The sequence below is a fragment of the Pieris brassicae genome, chromosome 4, assembly GCF_905147105.1.
Source record: "Pieris brassicae chromosome 4, ilPieBrab1.1, whole genome shotgun sequence".
NCBI lineage: Eukaryota > Metazoa > Arthropoda > Insecta > Lepidoptera > Pieridae > Pieris > Pieris brassicae.
The window spans coordinates 12,070,616-12,084,727 of NC_059668.1; the positions used below are offsets into that span (position 1 = coordinate 12,070,616).

The 14,112-nt window shown below is 33.1% G+C and overlaps 1 protein-coding gene across 2 annotated transcripts in view; it reads left to right on the top strand.

Annotated features, from left to right (window-relative positions):
- Window positions 1–2,733: 2,733 nt before the first annotated feature.
- Window positions 2,734–14,112, top strand: part of LOC123707978 (protein dachsous) — a 212,176-nt gene continuing 200,797 nt past the window's right edge. For both annotated transcript variants that reach the window (XM_045658365.1, XM_045658366.1), the window contains exons 1-2: window positions 2,734–2,887; window positions 10,603–12,349. In XM_045658365.1, the coding sequence (XP_045514321.1) occupies window positions 10,646–12,349 (1,704 nt within the window). In that variant the 5' untranslated portion in view covers window positions 2,734–2,887; window positions 10,603–10,645. The remainder of the gene's footprint in view (window positions 2,888–10,602; window positions 12,350–14,112) is intronic.

Below are 14,112 nucleotides of genomic sequence, written 5' to 3' on the forward strand. Positions count from 1 at the left end.
AACAAGTGGCCGTTCACCAACCACATGGACCGTTCCAGGGAAAGATTCATCAAAACTCAAAAGTGCACTGTAATAAAAAACTTATACTTACTGACCACGAAGCTTAGATACGAGGTAACGATTGAAGAGAATTTAAAATAAAGTTACCTAATAATATAAAGTTTTAATTTAAATACAACTAAAATGTTTTCATCTAAATCTGCGCGTTATTAATAACGCAAACATTTGTTATTGCCATCGGTAACATGTTTTAAAGTTAAATGCTAAGTACCTATATACATATTAAGCATACCTTAGTTTTTATATTTTACTTTCGTGCAGATACGGAAATGGGAAACACATTTTTTTATCAAATAGTTTTGCTGACTCTATCTCTCACATTTTATTTTTTTATTCATAATTGCATTTAATGCAATGATAGGGTAAAATTAGAAGAAATAAAGCACATGACAAAGTTTAAAAATGCTGTTACTTCTAGTAAAAGATTGAAATGGACAGGGCACGTTATGACGGAATGGCTTCCTCGCTATGACAAAAGAAAACGAGGAAGACAAATTAAAAGATGGGAAGATGTTGTGCGAAGTAGCTGACCCTATGTGGATGCGTAAAGCTAGAATCAGAGAAGAGTGGAATCCTTTAGAGGAGGCCTATCTCCAAGGACAAGCTGTATAACAAAAATCAACTGGCTTGCCGATTAATTATTAGTATTTATTTTTTATTTTAGTATTATTTTTTTAGTATTTTACATTTTTTATGTACTAGTATAAAAATTACAGAAATAAAGGCTTTTAATATTCTTATTAACTGCATTTAACGGAAGCAGTAGTTTTGCGATATTTCATTTTAAATTTAGATTGCAGACGTACGTATCTGTATATATGATATATAATATGTATATCACAAATTTTGGAGTCGCTCAATATTTAAATAGTTAAAAGTAAATTTTTCTATGTGCCTCGTACGAATACGAATTATCTGTGTAATTCGCATATTTATGAAGATTAGACATTTTTCACCTTACCAAAGAAATATTTTAAGAAGCGGGAACTCTTTGTCTTTATTCAGCAGTAGTAACAGTTTTGCTCTTTTAATTATTAAGCTATAGTTTGTTTAATTTCAGTTTTTTTATCTTATATTTTGTTTATCAATGTATCTTTTATAATATAGATAATAGATATGTTTAGCTGTAAGAGTCATTATTAATAAATAAATAAAGAGAACCACGTGAGGCATTATTATCTTTCTTGCGTACTATTAAACTACAACGAGTACAGATTTGTGTGTTTGTAATGGATAAACTCAGAAACTGATGAGCCGATTCAAAAATTATTTCAATAACGCTAGCCATTGGCAACATAAATATCGAATAAAGAGCAAAGCATCGCTAAGATCAGTCGCATAAGCGGTGTAAAACGTTTGAAAAACTTTCGATAGCTTCTCTCTGATTTTTTGGCTCAAAAACTACAATGTACGGGTTTAAATTGATTTTTTTATTATAGTTTTTAACATAGTTATCTATAAATCTATATATTTTAGGACGGCAGACGGTTAGAGGGCAGATTTAGTTGTTTATTAAGACACACAACATTTTGATAAACCTTTTTTATATCTTTCGAAACTAAACATCAGATCTAAACTATGAAACAGTTTAAGATCAATTGAATTACATATACACAGCCGGTACAGGATTGATCGTTGTAATAATCGACCTCTTTTTATTATAGCGTACACCTATTTATACAGTAAGAGATGAAAGAGTGGTTAAAAAAGTATAATTCTGTTTGCGATAACATTAATTTACTTTTGAAGTCATTTGATTTTATAATTACATAACATATCTAAAAGAAAACTAATGAAATATTTTTAATGACTTATACTAATCATGCTGCAAATTATATGACACAACTAATATGAAAATAAAAATAAGTTCAACCTAAAGGGTTTATAATGTATCATCTCAAGCAACCGCTTATTATTTTCCGGAAGTTGAGCAGATCCTAGAGAAGCAAAATTCGTGACCCGTTTGGTTACAAAATAAATTTTGGGGTTTTAAATTTTAATTAAGAAAATAAAAAATGTAACCGTATCAAAGGCATTGGTAGATATGAATGGTTGTTTAAAATAGAGACTAAAGACTTATGGCTGTGTACAGAGTAAAAATATTTTAGTGGTGTTATCATAACGTTATCCACGGATCAAGTCGGCGTCCCTATCCAGGGAGGCACGAAATTGGCGCTCAAAACGGTATGCGAGCAACCTGTTATGAGAGAGGGGGAGGCAGAACGCGTCGGCCGCTCGTCAGAGACCAATAAAGCGCTTTAAGCACTATGTTCCGCAGCGAAATAAAAGCCAAGAAAGCGTAAAACGAATGACTGTCTTTAAAATTTTAAATTAATAAAGTATATTTGTAATATAGAGTTATTATTTTACATGAATTGATATATAATATCCAAATATAGTTTTGTTAAGTTTTTCGTAAAATTTAAAATTATGCTTGAATATTTTCCCACATTGGAGAGAACAAAATTATGCGGTTTGTTAAGAGGAAAGAATGTGCTGAGCAACCCTTGCATTTTCCTTGAAACGATTATTCAGCTCTTTGTATTGATGCAAGCGCGTTTCTCTCGAAGGAGTTGTTGGCGCACACGGCCGGCTCTCGACAGTGCCTTCTGAAGTTTCGTCGCGTTCGTGTTAGTGTACGCGCGCTGTCACAAAAAACACGTTTTAGTGAAAACTGGTGCCGAAAGTCAAATGTTATTTAGATTCTTGTAAATTGTGTTTACATCGGATTGCAGTGAAGTGTTTAGTGTGTGCAATCTCTTGTTTAAAGTAAAATAGAAACGAAATTGATTATGGTTGATGTTGTGTTGTGCTAAGGATTCTGGAGGTAGGTTCGAGTTTTGACTAAGTTGCTATGGTGGACTCGCTTTAAGACCGTAAGCCTGCGTAGATATTTTAGGCGACGTTTATCAAATACTCCGCGATTTTGAAGGAAAAGTTACTTGTTGGTCAAGTCCAGTAAACACCAATCAAACAAAAACATGTATAAAATAGAAGTTAATTGAAAATTTTATAAATTTCGAACACTTATAACATTGACGTCGCAGGCTGTGTAGGTTATTTGTCGCGTGGACTGGTTTAGATAAAAAGTCGGATACTTATTCTGAGTAGTAAAAAGATGACTTTCGGGACCTTCATTTGAGCCAAGTTTATTAAAATTTTGTTATACAAAAAAAATACGCCGTATGCAACTTTAACGGACATATACGTAGATAGCGTAGAAAATAAAATAACCTAGAGAAACGTGAAGAGAATATAAACCAGTATATAAAATCGATTTTATAATCTGTTTTTAATATCAATCTTCGTACTAAAAATCGAAAAGGAATTAATTTCATTGTCTCTACAAGTAAAATTAAATACTTAAAATGTTCGTGCCTTTATTGAGGCTTTAACGAAAAACGATTAAATCTCTAATCAACGAAAAGTAACTAAAGCGCCCACGGGATTTTAAAAATAAAAAACAATCAAAGGTTAAAAGTATTGGCTTTCAAGTTCTTAAGAAATTGCATTTCGAATATAAAATAGGAAAAAGTTACGTGTTCTGAAGATATACATATTCATAGTATATAGCATAGGTAGTCATATTCCTAATCCTATAATTACCCCTTTCCAACTAGATATTTACAATTCTCTACCCTACCCTATCTAAATCGGATCTATCGTTTTCCTACAGAAAAGACACAAATACGGAGCACAGTTTTAATTGAAAAAAATAAACTCGTCCGATCGTACTACAAATCTATGTACTAGAACTCACTGGTATTTGCACCTGCCATTGTCTATTTAGCACTTCCCATTAGCCTTTATAGACAAAGATAGCATATTTCTAATCTTGAATTACTCTACTAATTAGTTAAACTCAATGTGAAATTAAATTAAGATAATCAAATGCTATTTTGTAGTTTCCTTTCTTGCAGAGGAAGGAATAGGTAACTTTAATAGGTAAAAACCTTATTTTCTCATCAAATAGAAAATTTTATTATTCAAAAGAGATCTATTATCTTTTAACTAAGTTAACAATTTATATTTTCGTGGTTACGATAATAAGAGCATCAGTCATTATAATCAGGTGATGAATAACGGTGATAAAATGTACTACAGAAGTTGATCAAGTTAGTCAAAGCAAGCGTAGCAGACATTTTCCATAATTTTGCATGTAACTTCTTAATAAATAAAGTAAATTTTTGCATCAAGAATAATGCCGAAACACAAATTTCAATAACTATTTAAATAAGTACACAGGATAGACGACAACAAAACTGTACCGTGGTCGCTAGACTTGACAACTTAACTGTAATTGACATTTTTAATTATCTCCGACGTCGAAGCAAGAGTCTAGTTTTTACAAACGGTATACGATATACATGGAAATCATTAGAACACAATCGGATGTTAGATTTCTTGTTACTACATTAATAGCGATTGTAATTATGCAATGCGATTCATTATAGGTTGAGTTGACATTTGATATTATGAAAAAATACGCATGGACAAACAAAAAGTTGTGGAGTGTATATAATATAAATTATTTATAGAAGTGTGGCCTTTTTTGGCAAAGGCCTCCTCCAAATTCCGCTATTCCTGTCTATAGAGTATATAATAAACTTTTACTGTTTAATGACTAAAACTACTAGCTAAAGTCAAAATTACTTTTTGTGGTTATCTTTACATAAAATATACTATTAACTGTCAATCAAGAAATAAATAAATGTCATTATAAAAAATTATGTTGTCAAATTAACGGTCTTTCAGCATGATACTAATTGTTGAAATTTACACATCTCTGATATACTAAAAAATACCGTAACAAATTTTATTAAAGTATATTTTATTTAATAAAATTAAGGTGCATTTATCTCTTAATCAGTTGTCGAACAATATTATTCAGGTATCGCATACCAGAGACATAGTAAACATGGAGTATAGAGAAAAAGAGAAATAATAATAATTGTAATACAGTATTCGATACTTAAGGAAACGTCAAAAGTTTTTACCAATATTAGTGCCGGCGGATAAATATTTATATTTTCGCTAACATTTTTCTTCTCTATCTATAGTATATACAGATTATGCATATTATTAGGTAAAATACAATGTTTATATTGACAAGTTATAAAAAGTAATGCCAGTGAAATGATCACTCTTCAATCATTAATTACGTATTTCTTGTAATCTGTCACCATTACTCTTCGAAAGGTACAAAATAATCATCAAGACTGTACAATATATCCACTTTATCGGCGAAAAATCGCCGAAAGATTGTATTTCTTTCTCGTAAATTACAGCAGAGTAAAGAAACAAAATTTACACCATTTAATAAAGAAATAACACGAATTTAACGAAAATAAACACCTACGCGCCATTTTGATTTCACCAAAGTAGTTTATCGAATACTTAAAAACGTGCTTTGTGTGTTATTGAAAAAATTGTAAAGTTATTTTATGTGTTGAAGAAATGGCTTCAGGCGTTGGTTTGTACGAGTACAAAGCGTCGATTGATAACAATCATATTGAATGCAAAGTAGGCTATTCGAGTCTATCCGTTGACTATACTTTTATTTAAGACTCTTTGTGAATACGTTTTTATGGTAAACTTATATTCCACATTATGATTCGATTTTCAAATCTAAACTACATGTTTTAAATATGGTTAAACCCAACCGAGGCATACGCATTATTGCTTCCGTCTTTGCCCAACATTCCAAGCCAAAACCATTATTAATCGAATTCAACATTTCCACGTTGTTAGTAGTACACACAATCGTAGAAAACAGACATAATAACAAAAGCTTTTAAAACGTTAATGATGTATCTAAGTATTTGTTTTTTATATCCTAGACATTTCAAAATGCCATAGAATTTTTTGAGTCGGGTTTTTAAAACGAATAGAAAAATTCGAAAACCATAAATTTAATTTAAGTTTAGCTAGAATTTAAAAGCGTTCATTTAACATTGATTAAATGGTAGGCTACGACAGTCAAATTATCGTTCAGAAATCGCACAATAACTTATTCGTGTATAGTTGATGCTTTGGGAAGGAATGGAGAACGTTGGGATCGCAGCTTGTGCATTTTTGAAGCTAATTCAGCGCGGCGGCTTTTTGGCCATCGCCGACGCTTACTTCTGCAATTTGATACATTTTTACTAAGATATTATATCTCGGTTTTTAGATCGTTGGATAATTTGCTACACTTATAATTTTTCGTATGTGTTAATAATTATAAGAAAAGTTTGGCCCGCAAGGCATAACTTGACAACATTGCTTTGAAAATTATATGCAATTACAATATTATAGATTCTATACTAAATATATTTTTACTCTATATGTAAATAAATAAAATCATTAAATCAACTTCATAAGGTCTGAGCCTCAGATTTCTGAATCTGTTTCATGAACATTTTTTAATCTAATAGGCAATTAGGTGATCAGTCTCCTGTACCTGACAGCCGGGAATCGAACCTAGGACCTCAGGGATGAGAGTCACAGACTGAAGACACTCGGCCATTACTGTTCTAAATGTAGATGTTATAATATTCAGCTAAACGATGTTTAGAATCGCGACCAAAAATTACAGTTCCAAATAAAGTCGCAATAAAAGTATTAGGATAAAACAAAATGTTTTTATCTGAATAACATAAATGTGTTAAAAACTGAGTTTACGCTTGTCATTTTAAATATAAATTAAGACTACTACTGGTAAATTCGGCGGCTTATCCTAAAATATTTCGTGCAATATTTATAACATTTAATGAGATGTATTTTATTTTGGGCTTTCGACAAGTGGAACCAGTGAGGAGTGATTTATATTTATTTATAATTTTACTAACACATTAAAAATACAACAAATGGAACAGCAAATTTAATGGAATGGTCCAACATAATGAGAAACATGATATGATAAAAAATGACGTAATAATAATGTACGTAGGAATATAAAAATATGAATTTTTAAGTCATTAGTAATATGATTGTAATTATACTTAGCTATCCAAAACCGAATTAAAATCTTTTACGATATTAAGCATTAAGAAATCTTTACACCATACTAGCGTCCGCCCGGTTTCGCATGACTAGACATTTATTATATGCAAACTGCCTATCGACCCTCAGATTGCCTTTTAATAATTGATATGCTCTTTTCTTGCCCCTTAGCCGAATTGGGTCGGAGTATTTCGAAAATAATTGAAGCCTACGCTACTCAGAGAGAGAGAGATATATATATATATAGCGTTCTATTAAGTATATATATATTTAAGAAACATAATACAGAATCTGCCCTCTATATTAGTTTAAAAAAAGAGAAAAGTAATAATAAAAATAATACCTACTCACCCTTTTGAAATTTCCTTAAAATATTCTGATAATACACTTAACTTGGATAACATTTTTTATTCATACGTGTAGAAATCGCGAGTACATTAATTCTGTTTAAATGCCTGCCTCTGATACAGACCGCTTGCAATAAAAAATGTATTTTATTATCTAGAATAACGCGTATTCAAGATATGTGAATATTAAGACTTGTTATTGCATTTTTGGGCGAAATGTGAAAAAGTGACCGCGTTCTTTAATGAAACAATATTATGAAACTGGAGTTTGGAGAAATATCTTTAAAAAAAGTAGATTTTTTAAAGAAAAAAGGACAGAAATTATATGTACTATTAATCAATCAATAGTTTGACATTTCTAAATTATGCTTTCTCGAAGCAAATGCTTGCAAAAGTATCACAGCTGTAGAGAAAGTTGTGCTATCTGTATTTATTTCCCCGGAGTTGGTATCGACTAAAAGATGACGGTCGAGTTGAGAGATGTGTAAAAGCTATGGTAACAAAAGACAATACTGAATGCTTACTTTATCTACCGGGGCAGCGATTCAAATTGAGACTTGGCCATTTCGCCGTCCATTTTGCGGCGCTGCTGGCAATGCAGCTACTTGGATCTCGCATCAATCGCATCTTCACGGCAAAAGTATGATGCACTATTTATATAATAATATAGTTATATGCTGAATTGTATTTTTATAACACCATGCGCCTATTTTATTTAAGTATAGAAGATTATTTAAATAGGTACATGGTCTTTATATAATAAATACATACAAAATAATGTAAAAACTAGTTTAAAATAGTAAGTATGGAGTTTCTTACCAATTCTTCTCCATATGAATCTTTTGGAAGGACCACTAGTCTCATTTGTTTAAATATTTTAATCTTGTAATTTTGACTTTCAAAAGTGCCTTTTTAATAGGCCTAATTCAAATAATTTAAGGATTTGGCTTTGAAAAACAATAACAAGACTTAATTAAAATCGAACGCTCCAAGAAAAATTATATTAGATACTCACCTCTAGGTGAGCACCTCACCGCAATTTCTAGGATTTATGACTGACTACTTTTAATAATGGGAATATTCTTTTACTTAACACTATAGAGTATGCAAATTCTCGATGCGTAAACCAACTGGAACTATGTTGCAATATAGTTAAAATAAATATTTACTGAAACAATCGTTTCTAAAATTCTAATAACTCCACTCGTTACGTGTGCGTTTGCGCATTTCACGAAGCTACCTGAGTTTTAACAAAAGACTTTAAATATAAAACGGCCCGAACAGACGGACATAAAGATATGTTTGTGTAGCCTATTGTTAAGTTGTAGTTTTAATGATAAGGCATTAATTATAATTTTTTTTACATAAAAGACTGCGGTGATCGCATACAAACTGTATGAGAAAATACCATGTAATGTCTGCATTAAATTGAAGTGTTACACAAAATATAATACATACTAATATAATAATAATACTATTCACTTATCTATAGATTTATCTTCCGCGTTTTTGTTGTCAGAACTATAATATAAAAGAACATATTTTAGCCGTTAATTAGATTCATTTAGATTGCTCGGTGGAAATTAAAAATTGTAAAAAAAATGAAATAATTGTTAACAAGATTTAACATCCACGATAATTACAGTAGCATACAATTTACATTTAGTACAATAGAATACGTTTGAGGGTTAGCTGAAGCATTGAAAACAAGATAAAAAATATTCACTTTAAGTTTCGGTGGTGAGTCTTTTCACAAAATAACTACTACTAAGTATAGTTAAAACAGTTTTGGGAAAGATAACATTAAATAGTATACATACATACCTTTGTATTTTAATAAAAATACAGTTAGATAATTTCACAATAAATTAAAATAAATCCAGAAATCTGTAGCCAAACGAACTATAGGCTTACATATGTAAAACAATATTTTTACTGTATTGAAGATTGAGTCTGAATATTTAGGAATACTCTACGTGGAATTTAACGATTTGAAAGGCTTTTGAAATGGTTTGAATGGCTTTTGGATTGGTTATTGCTCCAGCAAATAACATAAAAATTAATTAATCCTATTTTACTGTTGAATTTGCTTATTCGAAGTAGCCGCAAATGCCAAGACTCTGAGAATGGGTTTTATCGCCGTAGATTAGGAGATAATTTCAATACGTACAAATTGTTTAAATGTTGTTATGCGGCCTTGGATACTTAAACTATGTTGTGTTATATTAATTATTTGATTAAAGCAATTTTGAATACATTTATACTATACATATATATATATATATATATAGGCGATCAGCACCTCCTGTGCCTGACACGCGCCATCGACTTTTTGGGTCTAAGGCAAGCCCGTTTCCTCACGATGTTTTCCTACACCGTTCGAGCCCATGTTAAAGCGAACATAGAAATAAAGCCCATTAGTTCACAGCCAGGGATTGAATCTACGATGGGAGTCGCACCGCAGTAGCCACAGGCACTGACCCTGCTTACACATATTTTACATTTAAATATTATTTTAGTCTGTTTTAATTCAGCCATTCCACATCAGTCCCGCATTTTCCATTATTAAACCGGTCTAAGCGGATTCACTAATTGCAGCCGGCGATTTTCATAGAGATGTGAAGAATTCTAATTTCGTGTGATTTGTATTTAATTATCTGGTCAATTGCTAATGAGGTTCATCACTTATTACTATAACATCTTTTATTTACCAGATTTATCGAAGTGTATGATTCAAAACGCAAACTAAAACAAGAAGCAAATATTACCGGGTTTAGTTTAATTATATACCAAGTAAACTGGAGTGGACTGTGAAAGCTTTAAATTATAATGAAGTACCCTTCACTTTACTTTTATGCGCTACTTAAGACTATAAATTAAACTAGGTTTATAACGCGCTAATCTGGTTTAAAAGGCCGGACCTTGGAAATTCTATATTTTACTCCAAAAAACACTGAGTTGCCCGGAACATAATCGCCAATTGGACTTAGCCAACTGTAGGCGTACAGACAGGAACATCGATATTTAAGATTAAGCAAATGTAATACCTGTCTGTAAATAAAGGTCTATTTTATTGTAATTACTCTAGTTTAACTTTTTGGAATACAAAACGGACGTCAATAAAAGGCAACACCATGGCCATGCTCTATTTTGTTTTCAAATAAATAAGCTTTATCAAAACATCTCAATTTATTTGTTTAATTTTTTGCAGGTGCTCGTGACGATGTGTGAGCGGTGAGAGCAAAAGTCGCGCGATGTTGCGCGCACTTGTCTATCTGTTGGTCGCTTCGGCGGCCGCTGAACATGTTCGCGAATTCACCGTCAGAGAGAACGCTCGCGCCGGTACTCTAGTTGGCCATCTGGGTGATGAGCTTCCCGATGCCGCCCCACCATACACGATAGTCCCCGTCCCGGGTAGTGCAGTAAATGACGACCTTAAAATAGACCCCCACACTGGTGAAATACGGACACGAGTGCCATTAGATAGAGAGAATAGGGACCATTACGCTCTAGTCGCTATCCCCGCGAGCGGTGATAATATCCGCGTAGTCGTCCGCGTCTCCGATGAAAACGATAACGCGCCTACATTCCCAACCGCTATCATGAACGTTGAGTTCTCTGAAAACACACCCAGAGACGTGAAAAGAAAACTTAATCCTGCTAAGGATCAGGACCTAGGTATTTTTAATACCCAACGGTATAATATAGTTTCTGGTAATACAGATAACGCGTTCAGACTATCATCGCATAGAGAACGTGATGGTGTTTTGTATTTGGATCTGCAAATCAACGGTTTTCTTGATAGAGAAACTACAGATCACTATAAATTAGTTATAGAAGCTTTAGATGGGGGTACTCCACCATTAAGAGGGACGATGACTGTAAATATTACAATTCTAGATGTAAATGACAATCCCCCAGTATTCGCTGAAAGTGCTTATTCGGCTATGATCCCCGAAAACGCTACAGTAGGAACAGCTGTGTTAAAAGTATTTGCAATAGACTCTGACGCGGCTGAAAACGGACTCATTGAGTATTCTATCAACCGCAGACAAAGCGACAAAGAAAATATGTTTAGAATAGATCCAGATACAGGAGAAATTACTGTAAATAAAGCTTTAGACTTCGAGACCAAAGAGTTGCATGAATTAGTTGTTGTTGCTAGAGATAAAGGCGCGCAGCCTTTAGAAACGACCGCATTTGTATCCATACGTGTTACAGATGTGAATGATAATCAGCCGACAATAGACGTAATATTTTTGAGTGACGATGCTACACCAAAAATTTCAGAGGCGGCGCAGCTGGATGAGTTTGTTGCCCGAATATCTGTTCACGACCCAGATTCTAAGACGGAATATTCAAATGTTAACGTAACATTAAGCGGTGGCGATGGACATTTCGATTTGCGAACGCATGATAATATCATATACTTAGTGGTAGTTGCTTTACCGTTAGATCGAGAATCGCAGTCGTCGTACACACTGAATGTAGTTGCAACTGATAAAGGCTCGCCCCCGTTACACGCTTCGCGTATAATCAATCTACGGGTGACTGATGTAAATGATAACCCTCCAGCATTTTTGGAGAGCGTTTACAGAACTAGTGTACCTGAAGCTGCAACTCCTGGTACTCCGGTCATTCAAGTATCTGCGAGTGATGTTGACGAAGATGAAAATTCGGATATTCGTTACTCTTTGCTTCCCACTGCTCAATCTGATTGGTTTTCCATTGATGAGCGTTCTGGTCTCGTTACTACTCGGTCTCGTGTTGATTGCGAGACAAACCCCATGCCTAGTTTGACGGTGGTGGCGAGTGATCGTGGTAGTCCCCCCTTATCCTCCACCGCGACTCTCCTAGTAACTGTTCTGGATGTGAATGACAATGAGCCGATCTTCGACCAGTCTTTCTACAATGTCACCGTGCCGGAGAATGAAGCAGTTGGCAGCTGTATTTTAAAGGTAAATTATAGTCAAAAATAATAAAAAAAAATAAAAAAATAGTTTTACGTTAAATTGCAATGTCAAATAACAACACAATTTTACGTTTACAAAAATACAATTATAAAAATTCTAACAAGTTTTCAAACAAAATTGATAAATTACTCTACTAAGTGCATTCTTCAAATCCAACGCGTAAGTACAATATGAATGCTTTACTAACATTAAAGTGGAATATGTAGCTATAATTTAGAAGAAATAAAATGTAGAGGGACTTTCTCTACGTGTCGGTGATTACAGCTTCCGATGTTACATTAAAGGCTTTGGACTACGTATTAATCATAACTGTATCAGACGGATAGAGTCATTTCGAAATTGTAGGTTTTATTACACGCTATTTACTTTAAAAGTTTTGGAAACTCTGACATTAGCCTACATATACGATATGGTTCATTATGTATCTTCAGATGTGAAAGTTAGTATCGTGTCGAGCGATTATGTCTGCTTGTCGCTGAAAATGTCAGGGAAATGTCAGGCAAGTTTTCGAGGCACATGTAGTAATTGTTTGTGAGCTTCCTAGAGTTTAAGTAATTGTTTATAAATTGCCTCAGGGGCATTGAACGAATTTAGAAACGAACGAACGAAATTCTGAACAAATATAATTCCTTAATATAATATTTAAATAGAAATGAACTGATTCGATATTTTAAAGTAAACGGTAAGCCAATATTGCTTTATTACAATTTAACGGTGTGTGAATATAATATTTTCCACGTACCTTTGGTTAGTTGAAGCAGAATTATCAACAATCTTTAAACATTGTTCGCGAGCGGTTCCGATAAACAAGCCTCGACAATTAGTCAGTGAGACAGATCAATTTCTTTTATCTCCAACCGCCCGGGACGTGAATTTGTTAAAAAACCTTCCGATTTTCATTAAAGCTTATCGGTCGGATCCGCCAGGTAATAACTTACGGATAATTCGTTTTAATATATGAAACATAGTCATAAGTGAGGGATATAAATCTATCTCGCGAAGTGATGCGAGTTTCGGCGCAGGTTGGAGCGCATCGCAAATTGCGATCTAAATTGAAATTTAAACAGTGTACGGAGCCCCGGGCGCTTCAGCCAATAAGCTTTTGGCGGCCGGACTTGTATTAGAACGACAGTCAAGTATTAAGCAATTTCCTAGTGCTATTTTATTGCTATATAAATAGTGTGTTATTATTTGATCTTATAATTTACGACAACGCGAGGTTAATAACTTTGTTTTGTTTTCCCGAAAGGTTAGACAATTATTACAGATTAATATCTGTTCTATCTTTATTCCGTTTTATCTTCCAGTGTTATTGATTCGGTTCTATAAAAAAAAATAGATTTTAAAGAGTGTTTTCTGTTCGGTCTTTAAATTCTCAGACCTTGATAATAAATTCCGCAAATATGTATATTCCCTTTTTTGTCATTGGGTCATTGCTCCTACATACTTTTGAATTGTACGTGATTTGTATTTGTATGGTTTCATTAGATTACTGCGAACGGCGTTCTGGCCTATATTATTAGTAGATTATGTATCTCAAACCCTAATATGTACTAATAGTTCTTAGATGTTTCCGCAGTCAGAAGGGTTAGTTACTTCTGTGAAAACATACGTTCTCGTTCCTTTAACTATTCTTTTTCCTTGAGAAAAAATAGGAATGCAAGTCGATCTTGTTCTGTCACCTTATCTATTAATCTATAGATTGCATCATGGTTATACTAGTCCTAACTACGTTAAGAACGCAAAAT